The sequence below is a fragment of the Acomys minous genome (assembly GCF_964271855.1).
Source record: "Acomys minous genome assembly, chromosome: 1".
Classification (NCBI taxonomy): Eukaryota; Metazoa; Chordata; class Mammalia; order Rodentia; family Muridae; genus Acomys; species Acomys minous.
The window spans coordinates 23,025,756-23,044,242 of record NC_140483.1 but is presented as its reverse complement, the minus strand read 5'-3'; the positions used below and the strand labels follow the sequence as shown (position 1 = coordinate 23,044,242).

The 18,487-nt window shown below is 41.6% G+C and overlaps 1 protein-coding gene across 2 annotated transcripts in view; it reads right to left on the bottom strand.

Moving 5' to 3' along the window:
• The window catches only part of ATF6 (activating transcription factor 6), a 155,245-nt gene that overhangs the window by 17,240 nt on the left and 119,518 nt on the right, over positions 1 to 18,487 (bottom strand). For both annotated transcript variants that reach the window (XM_084776300.1, XM_084776299.1), the window contains exon 16: positions 14,321 to 14,405. In XM_084776300.1, coding sequence (XP_084632426.1) covers positions 14,321 to 14,405 — 85 coding nt within the window. The remainder of the gene's footprint in view (positions 1 to 14,320; positions 14,406 to 18,487) is intronic.

Below are 18,487 nucleotides of genomic sequence, written 5' to 3'. Positions count from 1 at the left end.
TTTCCAGTGTAGTTCTTACAGAGATGCCTCCCCTCTGCTAATCAGAGAGGATCCCAAAGTAATCAAGGAAACCACTTTCCTTCATCAACAAGAAAACTGTACTCATAATAGAAACACTTCTTATGAGCAAGTCTCCCAAGGAGAGACAATACAGTGGGTAAGACGGTATGCAAACAGTTGAATAGATCCCTTAAAAATGAGGTTAATTCAGTGGTTAACAGAAAATGTCATTTTAGAGATTGCTTCCCACCTTCTGCTTGTACCTTGTCTTCTGGGTCAAATAATTATCAGTTTACACTTGAATGACCATGACAGCTCCTCACCATGGCTCCTGCTTTCCCGCATTCCCATATTTAAATTAAACGCAATGTTATAGCTTATATCTAAAAGGTTTCCAAAGACCCACTTGCTGAAGGCTTCCTCTTTAGCCAGTGGCAACTTTAGGGGTCCTTGAAATCTTTAGAGGGAGGCTAATGGGAGGAAGTGATCTCACTGGGTCTTATCCTTGAAAGGGATATTTGGACCCCAGTGTCTTCCTGTCTTTCTTTGCTTCCTGGCTGCCATGCAGTGACCAAGAATAAACGTTTTCTCCTTTTGAGTTGATCATCTCAGGCAGCAACAGGAAGCTGACCAGCACACTCTACCTAACTATGTCCTCCTCTACTCTGTCTGCAGATCAATCTTTTTCAAACATCGCTTACATTCCTTGCTTTTATCGGTCCTTGTAGGCGGCAATAGAATGCCACTTTACAGCAGAGACAGCAAAGCCGGACATGAAAAAAGTGAAGGCACGAGGCATGTGGTGGCTAAGATGGCTCAGGGAAATGAAGCCTGAGGGGTGAATTAGGAGCTAAGACGAGGAAGAGTAAGGAGGGCCATGTGCTAGAACAGAATAACAGATCGACAGGAAACACAGAGAATCAGATAGGGTAAGATGAACTTCAAGAGGTCAAGGGTAGGAGTCCGGACTACAATGTACCACATGTGAGTTTATGTAGATCTTAGGATGCACATGGGTTTTCACCCTAGTATCTCTCAGCTACTAACACATGATGAGAACGTCAGGCATGTGACTGGAACTGACTGTCTACAAAGGCGCTTACTGGTTCACTTCACACAGGACGGGACTCCCTGAAGTAAGATGGAGGCGATGGCACTGAGAGGCGACCTGACTGTCAGGACGGGAGGGGAGCAAAAGTAACCATCCTCGGAACTGGTGGGCAGATTTATCATGTTCATGACCCAGTTGTTTTAATGGTTCCCACTGGCTATCACAGACTTAGTATGAGCCAGTTTTCCTGGGAAAATAAAGGCTCACACAAAGAAATGTAGACAAAAATGTGAGGAGACAGACTCTTTCTCTCTCCTATTAAATGCCATGTTTTATTTGAATACAGAACTGGTTTATTGTGCTGGGGCAGGCTGGTAACGAAAATGACTGATGGTTTCTTTTGGAAAGTGTTTTCTAAAAGAGGATTTTTGTATATATTTAAGCGCCAAGGAATAGCAAACAAACTCTGAAATTGATGTCTTCTAAATTTGGATGGAATGAATTTACATAAAGGTCATTAATTAGATAAATTCTCAGGAAGTCATACTTTATAGTCCTCATATTTCTTCATTCTTTGACACAGTGGTGAAAAGAGGTCGTCTGTTTTATCATAAAACATGCAAGAAACTATCTTGTGAACAAGTCCTACTGAGAACAGAAATTCTCTTCTTTCTCACCCACGATGGTAGACGAGACCAGCAACACAGTACCTGCCACTCTGCAATCACAATAGCGAACTGTCTTCCCTCACTCACACACTGCTTAAGTCTAAGTGTATTACAACAAATGCTTGGTCTACAGAACACTGGGTGCAATGGACCATGAAGTCCAGTTATGGTCATTTGGACCTTCTCAGTTACCTTGATAGTTAAGCTCGGTTCATGCCGATCTCGTCCAGTCTCTGTGAGGACCAACAAACCCAGATATATATTTAATATACATAGTGGGTACTTAAAAAGGGAGAGCTGAACCTGAATTTAAACCTTAAACCTAAAACTCTAAACTATTAATGCTTCATGATAGCATCGACACCGATCCTTGCTGCAGCTTAGGTACCCAAGTGTCTGGACCTTCAGTAGAAGAATTACTATCAATGATCTAGTCATCAATGATATCAAGTATCCTATCATTGTGGCCGCCACCTCGAGGCCCAGTCCATCAGCAATCACCCTGGATTTTGCAGATATTGGGAAACAGCCCTTCATAGCTGATGAAGTCCAAGATGAGAACAAAGGCAACTGGAGGGAGACAGGGGAAGGTCTAGCTTGGGAAATCAATGTGAGTTGCTTCAGTTGGAGCTGTGGTATGCAGAGGGCGGACGGGGGCCTGGGAGAGGGGAGTGGGAGGCTACGTCAGTGATTCCTAAAGTGAAATCCGTGCATCTTAAGGTATTCAAACTATTTTCTGTTCATTTACTGGATTACCCTTAGTTTATGTGTTCTAGTGTATGTGACTAATCTTTCTTTTTCTTTCTTTTTTTTTTTCAAAACAGGGTTTCTCTTGTAGTCCTAGCTGTCCGGGACTCGCTTTGTAGACCAGGCTGGCCTTGAACTAACAGACTCACCTGCCTCTGCTTCCTGAGAGCTGGGATTAAAGGCGTGAGCCACCATGCCCGGCTATATGTGACTAATTTTTACAAAAATTAAAAAATCTTATAATTCTTTGCAACAAGATTGGAATTAACAATAAAATATTTTTCCAAAAAGAAAAAAAACAACAAAAAACCCCCCAAAAATAACAACAACAAAAAACCCAACCCAATCCAAAACAAAACCCCTGAAATATCTTATAGTCAGTAGATGCTCAAAAAGCATTTTATTTAAAAAATACTTTAAACTTTGTGAATATTGTGAGTGATCAAAAATTATGTCCCACAGTGCGGCTGGTGTATTTCTGATAATTTGCCCCAGGATCTGTTCTTCATGAAGCCCTGCACATTCTTCAAAATGAGAAAACTGATGCAAATATTTCGCTGTCAAGTAGGTTGTTTCTGCTTTAAGAAAAAATTAAATAAAAGACATGGCACCGCTTATGATTTCTCTTGTATTTACTCATGTATTAACTGTCTGGGAGTCGCACAGTAATCAGCATCACGATGACCTGATCTTTCAACAGACGTCAGCAATGTCTTCTAATATGTTTATCTTCCCCTCATCAAACACTAGGTCGTCCTTCTCTCGATGCTCTCAGTGGTGTGAGCAGATTACTTTTGTCACTTAGCTACAGGGCTGTGTCCTGGGACCTGGAAGAATGTGTTCCAGCCTCAGTTCTCTAATAGCAGGACTGGACAGCTATTTACTTCCCGCCCTCTTTCTTTTTCTCCTTATCTGTATCAAGCAGCTGTGTGAGCATGTTTCGCAGTGCAACTCTAAGTCTCTTTGTGATCTCCGTGGGTCCTGCCTCCCAGGAAAGCTACTAACTTTGAGGCGTGACTCACACCGAACTGCAATCGCACGGCACTAAAAACAAACATGGAACCAGATTGTTCTATTTTATGGCATCAAGCTAAGCAACACTTGAAAAGGAATTTAACATTTACAATGAGGGCTAAACTATTTTAGTTTTTGGTCAAGCAAATGTTTTATTTATTGGTTCTAGGCAAGAGGAAGCTAGAAGGAGTGACTCATAGACTAGTTCTAATGTGAATTATTCTGTCCTTTTATCTCCATAAGCCATTGAAGTATTTCAGACTTGACCAGAGTAGTTGGTAGGACACCAGAAACACGCAGGAGAAATGGCAGTGTGTGGCTTTGGAGGTCAGATTTAAAAGGTGGTGGCTTCCGCCCTGGGAGAGCTCACCTGCTTCCTTCTCACTCTCTCAGGGCAGCTACTTTGGGGGAACAATGTCATAGCATCCCTCAGGGAGAGCCCACAGTCATGTCTTTAGGCCCAGACATCTGACCTGCAACTTCAAAGCACACTCCATCTAGAGCCACCCTGCTAAGCTCCCTGGCCCTCAGAAACACTGTGATGTAAGAGTCTCTTTTAAACTGCTAGATTTAGAGGTTGTTGTTCAGGAAATGACGGTGAAGTATCGTTTTTATTTGTTTTCTTCCTTCCCTTCTTTTTTTTTTTTTTTTTTCCGCCTAAAGGATAACTTCCCAATTGATGTCTCTGTAAAAGCATCATCCCTTGTAATTTTTTGTACTATTGTTAGGGAAATCATTTTTAAAAACTATTATTAAGTTTATTCTTTGACAGTTTCAAACATGTATATAATATATTCTGATTATTCTCTTCCCTCACCCCCTCATTCCTAAAAATAACTCCCAACAGGTCCTTTCCTAGATTCAAGACTCAGTTTTGGTTTTGGCCCATTTAACTTAATCGAGGACATCTGCACGAACACTGGATTTGAACTATCCATTAGAACCTTGTAGGGTCACCAGTGGGTCCACATCTGAAGGTCACGCACTCTTCTCCCTGAGTCTGCCTGTGGTAACCAGCTTGGTAGGGAGGTCCAGGGCCTCTGAGCTCCTCATTTGTAAGACACAGCACAGGCATCGCGGCTCTGTGAGGTCATGACTACCAAGGCTGTGTGGGGTCTGCCCAGAAAAGAGCATTTTTCAGCCCTTCTCCCTGCCTGTCAGCCTTTGCATCTTTCCAGCCCTTCTTCCCTAATGCTCCCTGTGCACCCTCTGCATCCATGAGACTTAGGGAAATCGTCTGAAACACAATGGCCTTGTCTTCCCTGTTCAAAACCTTGTAGTAGCTCCTCATATTCATGGGATTAATCAGACTCCATGGCATCTCATACAAGGCCTTGATGAACTGGTTTCTTCTTGCCTGCTTGGTTTATATGAAGCTTATTTTAGTCTCCCAAGGAGGCTAAAGTCTCCTCTTTCTCTGATACCCTTATCTGTTATTCTCATGCCCACAGCACCTCATTCAGTATGAGGATCACCGTAGGTATTTGTGTATTTAATTAATAATATATTTTTCTTGGAAACCCAGAGCAGCACCAGGCTTACGTAGATGGTATATACATTTGTTGTGACTTGTATGTAAATATCATCCATAGGCTCATGTGTTTGAACACCTGATTCCCAGACCAGGCTGCTGTTTGGGGACATTGTAGAACCTTTCAGAGATGGGCCTAGCAGGAGGAAGTGGGTTGCTGAGGGAGACGGATGGGCCTTAAGCAGTGTACCCTGGGCCAGTCCTCACCTAAGATTTTTCTGCTTACTGAGTCTCCAAACTATAAAGAAGGAGCAACGTTGCAAGTTCCTGCAACCCTAGACCAAATTACTGTGCCTCTCCCAACAAGATGGATGGTACTTTCTAGTCTGGGAGCCAAAACAAATCTCTCTTAAGCTGCTTCTGTTGAGTATTTCGTGTCTGAGACAAGAATAGTAACTAATACGTCATTTGCTTAATTCAGTCCAACAGTATTTTTAGCCCCTATTATGTATTGGACACTTGTTTTTGTAAAACACTCAGAATAACAAAGAAAAATAAGTAAGGTTCTTTATAGAACATTTTTACATTACTGATTTTGCATGTACCATGGGGCACATGTTGAGAGTCAGAGGACAACCTGTGGGAGCTGGTTCTCCTCCTAACCATGTGAGTTTTGGGACTGAACTCATGCTGCCGGCCTCAGTGGCAGTGCTTTTACCTGCTGAGCCATCTTGCTGGCTCCAAATAAGTTTCTTAACCTATAATTTAGCAAAGAAGTCAGACAAATGTGCTAGTGATTACAAGTGAGATAAATGTTATAAAACTGAAAAAGTTCAGTATTCCAGGCATGTCAAGCTGGGAGAAGCCCTAAACTATGCTATGAACCATGAGCAATTGCTAAGTAGGGGATTCAATGAATCAGGGTTAAAAAAGTCTTAATTTCAGTCCCAAGTTGTTGTTGTTGTTGTCATCAACATCAATAAAAACAACAAAGAAAAGCAGGGGAAGGAGATGGCTTAGTGACACACATAAAAACAACTGACTCTAGTTGACAGAGAACATAATCACAATTAATCAGAAAAATCCCATTGGTTTCACTAACAGACATATACTACATAGACGCAGGGGCTGCATGATGTCTTTAACCCCAGCACTTGGGAGGCAGAGGCAGATGGAGCTCTGGGAGTCCGAGGCCAGCCTTGTACAGAGAGAGTCCAGGCTAGCCAGTACTACACAGGGAAACACTGTCTTGAAAAACCAAAAACCAAACCAAACCAAAACACATCCTAACAAATAAATAGATGAATACATAAAATGATTTAAAAAGAAAAAAGGGGAAATATACCACATAGACTCTGAATATACTCCATTATGCTCATCTTTAATCAGCTTTCCCAAGAGACACGGCAAGACTGAATTCATTCTAAAGAGATGGAAACAAGAAACAAGTCCAAAGAAAAATGGCTTCTAGCCAGGTATAATGGTGCATGCCTTTGATCCTGGCACTTGCGAGGCAGAGGCAAGCAGATCTGAGTTAAAGATCAGTCTGGTCTTCATAGCAAATTCCAGAAGAACCAGGACTACAGAGAGAGACTCTGTTTTTGAAAAAAAAAAAAAAAAGGCTTCTGAGGCAAGCCTGACAACATGACAGAAAGAAAGAACAGACCTCTACAAACTGGGCCTTGGAATGTGGAAACTCAGAGGGTTTGCAACGTGCAACAGCTAAAGGTAACCATGCAGAAGAAAGATTAAATTCACCTATAACACTGTGGATTAAGGAAGAGACAGAAAAGGAACAATTTACAACTGCCAGAGCTATTTAAAGCAAGCCGACTATTCCTTGGAGTAATTCTATCTCAACTGGTCGGCCACTGAACAAAATGTTTCAGAGGGGATCCGAATCCTGAAAGGCAGCGTGGATGACTTTGCACCACGGCCTGTCAATCCCAATGGACGTTAGTCTTTGTTTGCCCTGATCTCTACTTCTGTAATGACAAGTGGATCAGATTTCCCATGGAGTAAGTAGACTGGAAGAGCAAGGTGGGCTTTGGGTATCTTTAAGGAGACCGTTTCCATGGCCTTCCTACCGCAGGCTTCTTTAGTAACAAGCTACAGTTTGCACTTGTCTCGTTCTTTAGCTTAACTCTGGTATTTAAGGCATGTTTGTAATATATGTAGAGGCAGGAGCCTTTTAAGTATTTGATGGCGCCTGAAGGTCACTCTTCCTTGATGACTGGCCTCTCCAAGGTGTTCTCTCTCTCTCTCTCTCTCTCTCTCTCTCTCTCTCTCTCTCTCTCTCACACACACACACACACACACACACACACACACGAACATCTATTTAATCTATAGCTATATGTTCAGCTAAGGTTTTATATAAGAATTCTAAAAATAGAGATCTTTGAAGCCTCTGTAATCCTAGTGTGGACAAAAATTACAATATATCTGACATGTACATTTGTGAAATGATGCTGCCCTATATACTTCAGCTTCCAGATGTCTCAAGTAACAAAGAAATTAAAATGCACGTGCTGACAGAACTATGCAGTGCTCCATGGAGTTCTGACCCCTAGTGTTTCCAGTTGGTACTGCAACAGACTCCACAGAGGTGCTGAACCTGCTTATTCAACAGTTCTGAAAAACAGGAACCTGAGGTTAGGTAAAATGGTTCAATATTTCAACAAAGTGCAAGGTTCTTAATTTCCAGTATAACAATAGGTCTACTGCGATCTGTGGAAAAGAAGAGTTCAGATCTTTTAGAGTTAGGAAGAAGTATACAAAAGTTGGCTTAAGTAGGTGCTGACCTCTAGTTTTTACTTATTGAGAGCTAAACCATCTGTGTGAGTAGAAACAAATTTTTGCCACACGGTGGGAAGGGTAAAGAGGACTTCCTGAAAGTGGAGAGGACTCTGGAGGTCAGTTAGGTACGATGGGTTCTGCAGCAAGCTCCTGTGTCAGGGCAGGACCGAATCCTACAAGATCCAGTGCAGGCTGCTCTAACCTAAAGCCCGGAGTCCTGTGAAAGCTCCTATAGACTAAATAAATAATCAGTAAATAGAAAAACTATCCATAGAAAACATTCTCCCTGTGCAACTGAAGACAGGTCCTCAAAACCATATTGGCAAGGCGCACTCCATCCAGTGCAGAGGCAGCTCTGTCCAGTGCCATCTCATCCACTTAAAAACAGACTTATTTTCAGAGTTACTGTGCTAAGTGGGGAAGCCACGGTGTGAGAATTCAAAGTGGGTATACTGATGAAGTATACCCCAAACTTCTCTCTGTTTATTTTTTGAGAATGGTCTCTTTTATTCTAGACTGGCCTCCAACTCACTTAGTAGCTGACGACAGCCTTAAACTCCAGATCTTCTTGCCTCTGTTTCTCAAGTGTTGGGATTACAGGTGTATCCCAGGATGCTTGGCTCTCAACCAAAACAAGAAATAAACAAGGGCTCAGTATAGGTCACTCCATGGTAGTGTGCTTTGCCTGATAAACTCAAGGTCCTGGGTTTAATTCCTCAACAGAGCAATCATTCTATCCATAAATAATAATTAAGAAGGCAATCAAACAAACATAATGAAAACAATGCAAATATTCATTAGTGAATGCAAAACCAAGCTATGGCACATGTATACAAAATACACTTACAAGTTACAACTATGATACATCTGACAACACAGCAAGATCTTAAAAGACAATTTGCTAAGTAGGAGAAAAACAGACCTGTCTAAAAATGTATATACCTTTTAATTCCGATGTACACACACACACACACACACACACACACACACGCGCGCGCGCGCGCGCGCGCGCGCGCGCCTCTCTCTTGTCTAGGGCATGTCTATATGTCTGCCTCCAATGTCATACATGAAAAGGCAAGAGAACAACTTTCAGAAGTCAATTCTCTTTCTACCATGTGGGTCCTGAGAATCAAACTTAAGTTATTAGGACTGCCAGTAAACACCTTTCCTCAATGAGCCACCTCGCTGGCCCTGGCAATACTCTTGAAACACCAACATTAGGGTGTTGATCAAATGGTTACCATGGATTTGTGTTGTAGGAATCTTTGTTCTTCATAAACCACCAGCTGCCAAGCCTTATAGATTTTTAAAAATAACTTTAAATTTTTTCCTTTTTTTCCGCTCCAGGTCTTTAATCATCTCAGTTGCTGCAATGTCTCCAAGCTCACTTTCTCTGCAAATTCAATTCACCTTACCCTTCCTCCAAGCTCATCTTCTTTTCTTATTTCTGTCTGTTATCTGCCTCAGAAGAATGATAATTTCTTATTTTTTGCAGTGCTTGAGATGGATCCCAGGCCCTCCACATGCTAGGCCCATCCTGTCATTGAGCCATACGCCTTCTCCACCACCTAACAGTCTCTTTGACAATCTTCATCACGCTATGTTTGATGGCTTAAAGTAACTTCTTTCATTCATTAATGATCTAAGTCATCTGGATGCATCCTCTGCATAGACATTTATCACTCTTCTTTTCTCAATACGGGTCCGTTTAAAACTGTGTCTTGTCCCAAGCAACTTGCTCAGTCCAGCTCAGCACGTGATGGAGTACTGCAGCAAGAAACAGCTGCCTATTTGATTACCTAATCCGAGCCCTCGTCTCCTAAAAGCCTCAAAGAACCAGTGTTTCTTTTTTCAGTTCTCAGTGTACCTCATTAAAGTATTGTATTTTTGAGTCTAACATGAAGCTAGGTCTAAGCATTTGTCACAGTTCATGTGCAATGAGACACAGGCAAGGAATTTACTAGATGTTTCTGAAAGATGTTCTTTTTCAGAGACACTGTTCTCTCTTCTTCCTTTCTGGAATACAGATCTCATGACTCGATAATCTGAGAAGGGCCAAGTGAGTCCAGTCTTCCTGGCCATGGTACCCTAAGTTGTTGAACCATTTTGGCAAGCAGACTGCTTCACTGTAGCCTTTGCTGTACATTTCTCAACCAATCTTTAAAGCCTGGTTTAAGTTCAACCTTCCTTAGGTTTCATCAGTTATAGCTGAATATAAGCCTCATACAAGTAAATTTCTTATATTCTCTTTAGAGCCCAGCTTAAGTTTCACCTCTCAAAGAACCAACTGATGTTAAGTCATCAATATTCTACCATCCGTTAAAATAGTCTTCAACTTTTATTCTGTACCAGAGGCAAGGAGTACAGGACTGGTACTTGACTGATCTCTCTTTTAAAAGTGAGTCCCCGCGCTGTTTCTAACGTGGGAGTCACCTCAGTCGTCCCTGCTCATCTAGGTTAGAGGGTATCTTAGCTTCACTGGGGGTGGGATGAAGTACAAACAGATCCAACAAACTGAGTCAAATTGTTCTCAGATCTAGATTTTAACTCTGGCTCTCTTAGGTGACAAAACAGCAGCAGCATAACACAGCAGATTCTGTTCAAGGCTGGAAGTCACAGAGACTTTGCTGACTACAGGGTCATTTTTATCACCTTATCTTTGAGCTATACATAGTGATCCATGCCTGCACTTGGAGAAAAAAGTCAGCTTTTCTCCAGATGGCTAGTGTGATTTTCTTTCTGTTCTCAACAGAAATTCTCAGTGTGCCAACGGTTCTGAGCAGAAGTCAAAAATTCAAGAACTATGCTTATACATTGTTTTAACAACTCTAGTCACTTTCTGGATGCAACTATGAAATGCAGTGAATTACAGTAACTACAGTAGAAATGCAGGGTTGTAAACACACACACACACACACACACACACACGGGGGTGGGGGGGTGGGGGGGGAGAATCTGCAGGCTCTAAGGACAAACTAGGCAGTCAGCCTGCCTGAGCAGCACCAACAGAAAAATTTCTAAATAATTTTACTTTGGGGGAGCCACTTCCATACAACTGTGATCACACAGAACATTCTCTGTTATACAAAACAACACATGCATTTGGCCAGGTTGCTTCCTAACCTTCTGCTATGCTGCTCCAACTAAAACTGTGTCTCATGAGCTGGCACGGGCATCCGCATACCACTGCTGCTAAGCTCGAGAGTCCCATTACATGAAAGCCACTCACTCAGAGACTAAGTATAATTACCCTTTAGCCTGGTGCCCATCCACTGTTCTACTCGGGTGGAGCTGGAGCAACAGTGTGGCTTGCAGAGTGTGCACTAGAAGTTCCCAGGCCCAGAGTGGGAAGATGACAGTGAGAAGAGGCCAGTGAGAGCACCCAGCCAGTGATGGGCTGCATCTGCTCACACCAGCTTCATCGCTCCAGGACAGACATTCATAACGTAGCTGCACATAATAAACCTTCTGCACATTCTGTTCCATTGAATTATTTATCAAGAGGGAAGGAAACGTGTAGTTTTACCATAACATACATGAAAATAACTTAAAAGTGGGAACCTTGACTTACAGGAGCAGGACTTCCACAGCCCCTTTTCTAAGTGTAACAAGAGCTTTTCATTTCCCATCCATTTCTCTGCCAACTATGCAATCAGTTCTTAAAACTCTTTGGAAGAGATATGTAAAATTTACTTTACTTCCTCCTCAGCCCCCTTCCCCAAATCTTTCTTACACCTTTACTAACCTGCTTTCAACTGTCTTAAGAGACAAAGAAATTTAAGTAACAGAGAATACAAAATGAATAACAAATAATGATATTGTCAGTAATTTCTCTAAATTTTTATCACATTTGTGCATGCGTGTGTGTGTGTGTGTGTGTGTGTGTGTGTGTGTGTGTGTGTGTGTAAGAGTGCATACCATGACACACATGTGGAAGCCAGGGGACAAGGGCTGCCTTCCTTCATGAGGGTCTGAGAATTGAACTTAGTTTGTCAGACTTGGCAGCAAGTAAATTCAACCACTGAATCATCTCCTTGGCCTGTGACCAGTAATTTCTAAATGATATACATTTTATGCTGATATCCTACTTTCTTTCTGTTTCTTAGACTTTTTTCCACAGCTCTAGCCGCCAAAGTAGAATCATCATTCATAATAATTTAAGATCAAACACTGACCTGGAAATGTATTCACTTTGCTCAAGTTGGAAAATCAAATTCCTCTCCCTAAATATCACCATCCAGCGTACTGCAGGAGCCAGTCACTCTGTGAGCTTTCTGTCTCCACTGTCTGCCCTTCACCAGCCTCTCCAGAGTTCTACAGGCACCACTAAGTCAGGGAGGGATCATGCACAACTCACTGAAATCACTGTTATTTCTATGGCTTGCGAAACTTCTGAACTTAGAAACGACGGGACACACATTTTATTAAGTGTCCTGAGAAAGCTGAAGGGCAGAAGGGTCCATTTTCTCCCCCCAACAATGCGTCTCTGGTGAGTGGTAGGGCAGATCTGGAACCCAATGGAGGAAACTTTTCTTTTAGAGGGTAGAACGGCAGCTGGGCTGGTGGTAGTGGACATGGGACACAGTCTTGCATGCATTTTTTTCCAGTGTACCTCGTGGTGAATTTATAAACAGGGGTGGGGGGGGAAGGATACAGTGGAGATTGAGAAATGAAGGTCAGAAGAACTCTTGATGCAGAGAAAAGAAAGCGAATTCATTAGCAAGGACTGGCAGCAGTGAACGCCCCACGGAAATCAATGGTCATAAACTTGCAGTCAATCAACTTGGCTCAATTGGTTGATATTTTCTAGCTAGTTTCAAACATCTGACAGCAGGCATTAAAAAAAAAAGTTGGATTTGATTAGAATGGGCTTTTGGATCGGGTAGGAGATATGAAGAGAGAAAGGAGGCTAGGAACCAAAGAGTGGTGAGGCTGAGACACCAAGGGAGCTAGGTTAGGTCAGTGTGTCCAGCAAGGATCAGACACATTTAGTTGAGGTGACAGGGTCAAAGGACTGCAGATCTGCGAGGGAGAAGGACGGCTACAGTGTGGACACTGAGGGAAGGGATTAAATAATAAGCAGAGAGTGGGGTATCTGGGAAGAGGTTTCAAAGCAAGCGCTAGGAGTGACAACAAGCTGACTACAGTCACGTGGACGTGAGGGCTCAGGGGGCATAAAAGGGATAACTGCATCAAGAAAGGCTACTGCCCTAGGTGAACTGGCTCTGCCGCCAATGGCCATGCAGAGAGATGCGAGGGGCAGCGCTGGAGAGCCACTGGTGAAGACGGTGCAGACGAGTGCAACAAAGAAAGGTTAGAGGAATAAAGTCCACTATCATACTTGAGAGATGCAGGGCACCTGCAGGAGGAAGGAGACCTCATCTCTCAGCTGTGATAGCGAACGAGGGTACCATCCACCTTGCTGCAAGCTCTGTGGCTTGTGAGTAAATTCAAGATCTAATCTGAGAAATATCCTCATAGCAAAATGGTGAGGGCACTGTTGATAGAAAAGGCACAGCACAGCATTGGCTTATCATATGCCATGTTCTCCATCAGTAGGTCTTAAATTTTAATCTTAATTTTCCTAAGTTTATGATATCTTGAAAGGAAAAATACCCAGAACTTATTTGCAAACAATCTGGAACAGATTAAAAAGGAAATGATCTTCTAACAATTGTATTTCCCAAATCCAGGAAAGATTTATCTTTACAAATTAGTTCCCTGGCCAAGATCAACAGAGTCAAACAACATCGTATTGTTTCTGGCTTGATATAAATGGACAGCTCACTGCTATAAAACAAAACCAGGCACTGCATTGCATAAGAGCCCAGTCTCAAGAACACCATCAAGTTGGTTCTGCCTGGGTGATGGTCGGAAAATAATTTCTCTGAAAATGAACTGACCAAAGTCAGAGTTCAGGCAAAGAAACCCCAAGAGGCTATGGGAGAAGAATAAGCAAGATGTCAGAAATACGATCTTCCGAGTATAACATAATACATTTGGAATAAATTATCCTTCCTTGAGGAGTAGTATGACTACCTCATGAGTATCTTTAGAGGTATGCCCGTGGAGGCAACTGCAAACACAACTTGGATAAGTCGGTTCACTCCCTCCCACCGTCTGCAGTTCTCTGTGCTCTGAGAAACAAAACAGTAGTTTGATTTCCTGTATAAACTTTTCTTTCTACCCATAGAGTAGTCTAATTTGATGGTTTCACTGTGTCCTCACAACTACCTCCTTTAACTCCAGCTCCAGAGGATCCAATACCCTCTTCTGGCCTCTGTGGGCACCTACACATACCTCTCCATATATTGTGTGTGTGTGTGTTTGTGTGTGTGTGTTTGTGTGTGTGTGTGTGTGTGTAATTTTTAAAATAATAAAAACAAATCTTAAGAAATATAGTAGCTTAAAAATAGCAATAATGAAATTAAAATTAATATTTTGTAAAAACAGTGAGAAAATATTTCCAAAATAATATGTGTATAATTTGGCTGAATGTCCTTTCATTGACCCAGAGAATATTCATTAAGCAAAGGACTCTTGTGTTGACAAGTCAAAATTTCAACTTACCATTTATGTTTATTGCTGGTAATACAATGGACATTTTTGGCCTTGTGGTCTTGTTATGGGTTGTAGCTGGTAATAGCAGGTGATCCTAAAATGAAAAAAGAGCAATCTTACACATCACAACTGGCTTAGTCCAGGAACATTCACATCTATAATTTTCAGGAAGCTAGTATTTAACTCAGGTCATGAAAAATTAGTTCATAGATAAACTTGGCTTAGAAATAATCAACTACAAATGATCTTAATGCAAGACACATTTACTAGGGTGGGGGTTATCATTGCTAGACACACTGCGGTTTTTGGATACTCCTGGATTTTGATAACAATATATAATTAGGACACCATAAGGAGTATTGGCCAAGTTGCCAAAGATAACAGGTCTTAATTCTAGTCATGGCACTAAACAGCTATGTGACCTGGATAAGACTGTACTCTTTGTCCAGGTCTCAGTTTCCCCCCTATAGAAAGATGGGGGCTGGGTAGATAATGTTGCTAGATACCAAAGCAGCATCCAACTAAACAGTCATTTTCAAACTGAGAAACAGAGACATCTTTTCTCCTCCAAAATTCTCCTAAATTATCAAAGCAGGTACAGGGCCTTTCAGGTAAAATGCCACACAGTTAGATATTTAGTGACAAAGAGCACTAAAATGTGTGTGGGCTGGGAAAGTAGTTCAAATTGCTATGCAAATATGAGGGCCTAAGCCTGACAGCAGAATGCACATCTGCAAAGCCAGGTGTGTGTGTGTGGGGGGGGGTGTGCTGTAACCCCAGCTCAGGGAAACGGGATAGAAGGTATCCTGATGGCTCGCCAGCCTAGCCTAACTGGACAGCTCCAGGCCAGTGATGCACACATGCACATGCCACAGCTACTCAAGGTAAGAATAAGCCAAGGGACAGTCGGCTGCAGAAGAGTGGGAGGGTGAGTATTTTGGAAAATGTGGCTACGTCTGTAGATATTCTAAAGCTCGTCAGGAAGGATGAGGACTTTGATGTTAACTAGTATTGCTAACAACTCCTTCCTACCAAACACATAAAATTATCACAGGGTAAAAGCTCTGACAGTATTTCTACTTACAGGAGCATGTGAGACTGAGTTAAGCAGAGCCTAAGTTGAACCTGTCATTGTTTTTTGTTGTTGTTCCTAAAGTCACTGTTCTATCATTTACTCAACAAACTTGCTATATGGTTGAACTCCTCAAAATGGTGGCTTTACTATGGCTGGTAAATGAGGTTATCAGCAAAGGAAAGGAAAAGCCCTAGACCACGAACGACGAGTTAAAATAGACGAACATGAGCAGAACTGTGTGGAGACACTTCCGGTAACTGCTGTGCTTTGTGGGAGTCAAGGCCACAGTTCCATGAGAACACACTTTTTAAATGTGGAAAAAGACTGAGGGATTGATACAATCCCAGCACTGGAAGAAGGAGGCTTGTTTTTCTTTTCTTGTTTTTTTTTTTTTAAACTGCATTGTTAGACACAAAGATCACACATTTCTGAGAGCAAGATAATAAATTATACCCGAGAAGAAACATAATTTGCTCATCTTCCTGTTATGAGAATTATAAATAACTTAATTCCTATAATTAAAATATTATTTCACAGGCTCTAAATTGGAAAACAAAACAATCCTTAAAGTGCAAGCCCCAAATTATGGTTACTGTAAAAACAAACACACTTAAATCACATTGGTGAAGTGGGCTTAAAGTCAGGCTCAGACCTAATTATGAGTTTCCTGCAAAGATCTGGATGTTTCTAAACATGATTTTTTAAAATGTAATGTCTCTTACATTTTGTAGCAGAAAATATAAAACTATGCTATTGTTTATGAAAAAGAATCACATATCATATTAATACACATTAAAGTTAACCAGTCTTGTCTCTCATCATTAAAGGCACGCAAACTGCGGGATAGCCATTCTTTATGTAAAGAAGGTGGCCTAGAATTTGCTAGGTAATGCAGCTGGCCTCTGCCTCCTGAGAGCTGGGCTTAACAGTGTCCACCTGGGCTCATCTTTTCCCCACTGCCAGGGGTAGAATCTAGGGCATCACACACGACGTGGCCTGTAACTTAAAGTGCTTACTTTACTGATCAAAACTGAAGGGAGACAAAGCTAGTAGATGACTAACCCGAGCAGTATTTTATATAAAAATATATTACACATATATAATTAGTTAGGATAGTACAGTTGCTTTGTTAAACAGGTACCTTTACTTCCTTTGGGGGGATAAAGGTCTTCAAACCAACAATGAGCTCTGAATTATTTTCCTGTGTTTATCTCACTCTGATTTAGATCATTAATCCTATCAGTTATAATAGCAGAAACTAGGAACAAGGGTTCATGGACTTGTACCACTCATTACAGAAAACATTTATCACCTGCCACATATTCAGCACTGTGCTATGGAGGCTGTTTTAAAGAATAGAAATCCAGATTTTTATTTTTTTGGGGGGGAGGAACAATGTACACTGAGAGATAAATAGTGATTTGTTTCTAATATATGGTCTCCTGCTACTATAATTTTGGAATAGAAATAGAACCTGCGATATTTAATTGGGCAGAAAACAAAGACCTATGCCTTGGACTCCTGCAGCCAGGGGAGGCACCGCAGTCTGGACTTCCTTGAGATGGCAATGATGGGAAACAGCTTTGAGTTTTCTCTACCTCCTGCCTCGGGAAGCTTTAGTTTTCCACTGTCATTGTATACCTACCTCTTCCTCTTCCCAACTATTGTTCAAGCTGCCGAACCTCAGAAATAGAAGGGCCAGAGCAACAGTCAGAGTGGGCCTGTCAAGGTTACTACTTAACTGTACAACACTTGGAGCTGATACAGTTTTCCTGTGGTTACACAAATTGTTGATTAGAAACAAACGTGTCTACTCACTAAAGAAATAATTAGAAATTTTGAAATCATCAAAACATACAGACACACACAGTAAAATACCATGCAACCAAAAATTGCTAGAAAAAATTAGAGGCAGTAAAATTAAGTGGAATATCATCGTTTAAAGTCTATTAAACAGCCTATGATGTAGAGCTACTCACCACATTAAAAACACAAGCCAAGTACATTACTCATCCCCAAACTAGAAGCAGTTAGTAGAAACAGCTAAAACGAATGTGGTATTTGTGCCAATAATGTATGCAATAAAACTACAGAGCAAATAAAAGGAAATATAAAGCATGCATCTGCACCATTAATATGTGTCAGGGAGAGGAAGACTAAGTCGAAACTGTTAGTGTACCACAGATGGCCCGGGAAGAAGCCAATATTTCTATTCTGACAAGAGGAAAAAATTTGACATGTAATGCAATCTTGATAATTCTGGTGAAGTTAACAGGAAAAAATGAGTTTGAAATTCTTACAAGGTCAAACAAGTTTGCCTTGAGATACGGTTCTTGTGTCAGTCTTGGGAAGCTCCCAAATGCCATGCGTCTGTGTAGGCAACACAGCGGCTGGGAATGGGGATGGAGCAGGGTGCATAAGGGCTGCTGAGAGAGGGACAGCCAGCTTTTTCTTGGGACAGGCTTTTACACAGAGTGTTCAATCCCAAGCCCTGTAGGTAAGGGGCTCATGTATGAAGAATGTCTCACCAGTTTCTCAGGTGACTCTAGGCAGTGAAACTGACAATTAAAGTAAATGTCAAAACAAAGTCTCCTAAAGTCTGTTCAGCTTTGATCTTCCTTTCTATGCTTTCTATGTCTAGAACAATTCTATTAAAATATAAATCAAATTGACTTCCAATTTTGGAGTAAAGTTAAAAATACATCAACGGTCGTGAGGTCACACCTGCTTCCCTGGCATAGCCCTGCATGGTTCTCTGTGCTCTGGGGGCAGCAAGGCCTTCCCTGCTCCTTACTGTGCAGTCTTCCCTTGGGCCACTGATTTTCTACATATCTGAGGATATTCTTTTTTAAAGTAGATGCACTGTACCTGCCCTCACCCTCTTCACCTCACAAATGCCAGTTTCCCTTTGACCCTTTCTTGGCCATTCTCATTCAAAACACACCACCATGGGCTTCCCTGCTTTACTTTCCTAACACTTACTGTCTGCTTCTGTCCTTTGTAATAATATCCAGAGTAATAGAACCCACAGCAGTCTTTCACACAGTAGACTTCCAAAGTTCCTCAGACCTTTCAGTGAGTGTCCAAAGTCAAACTATTCA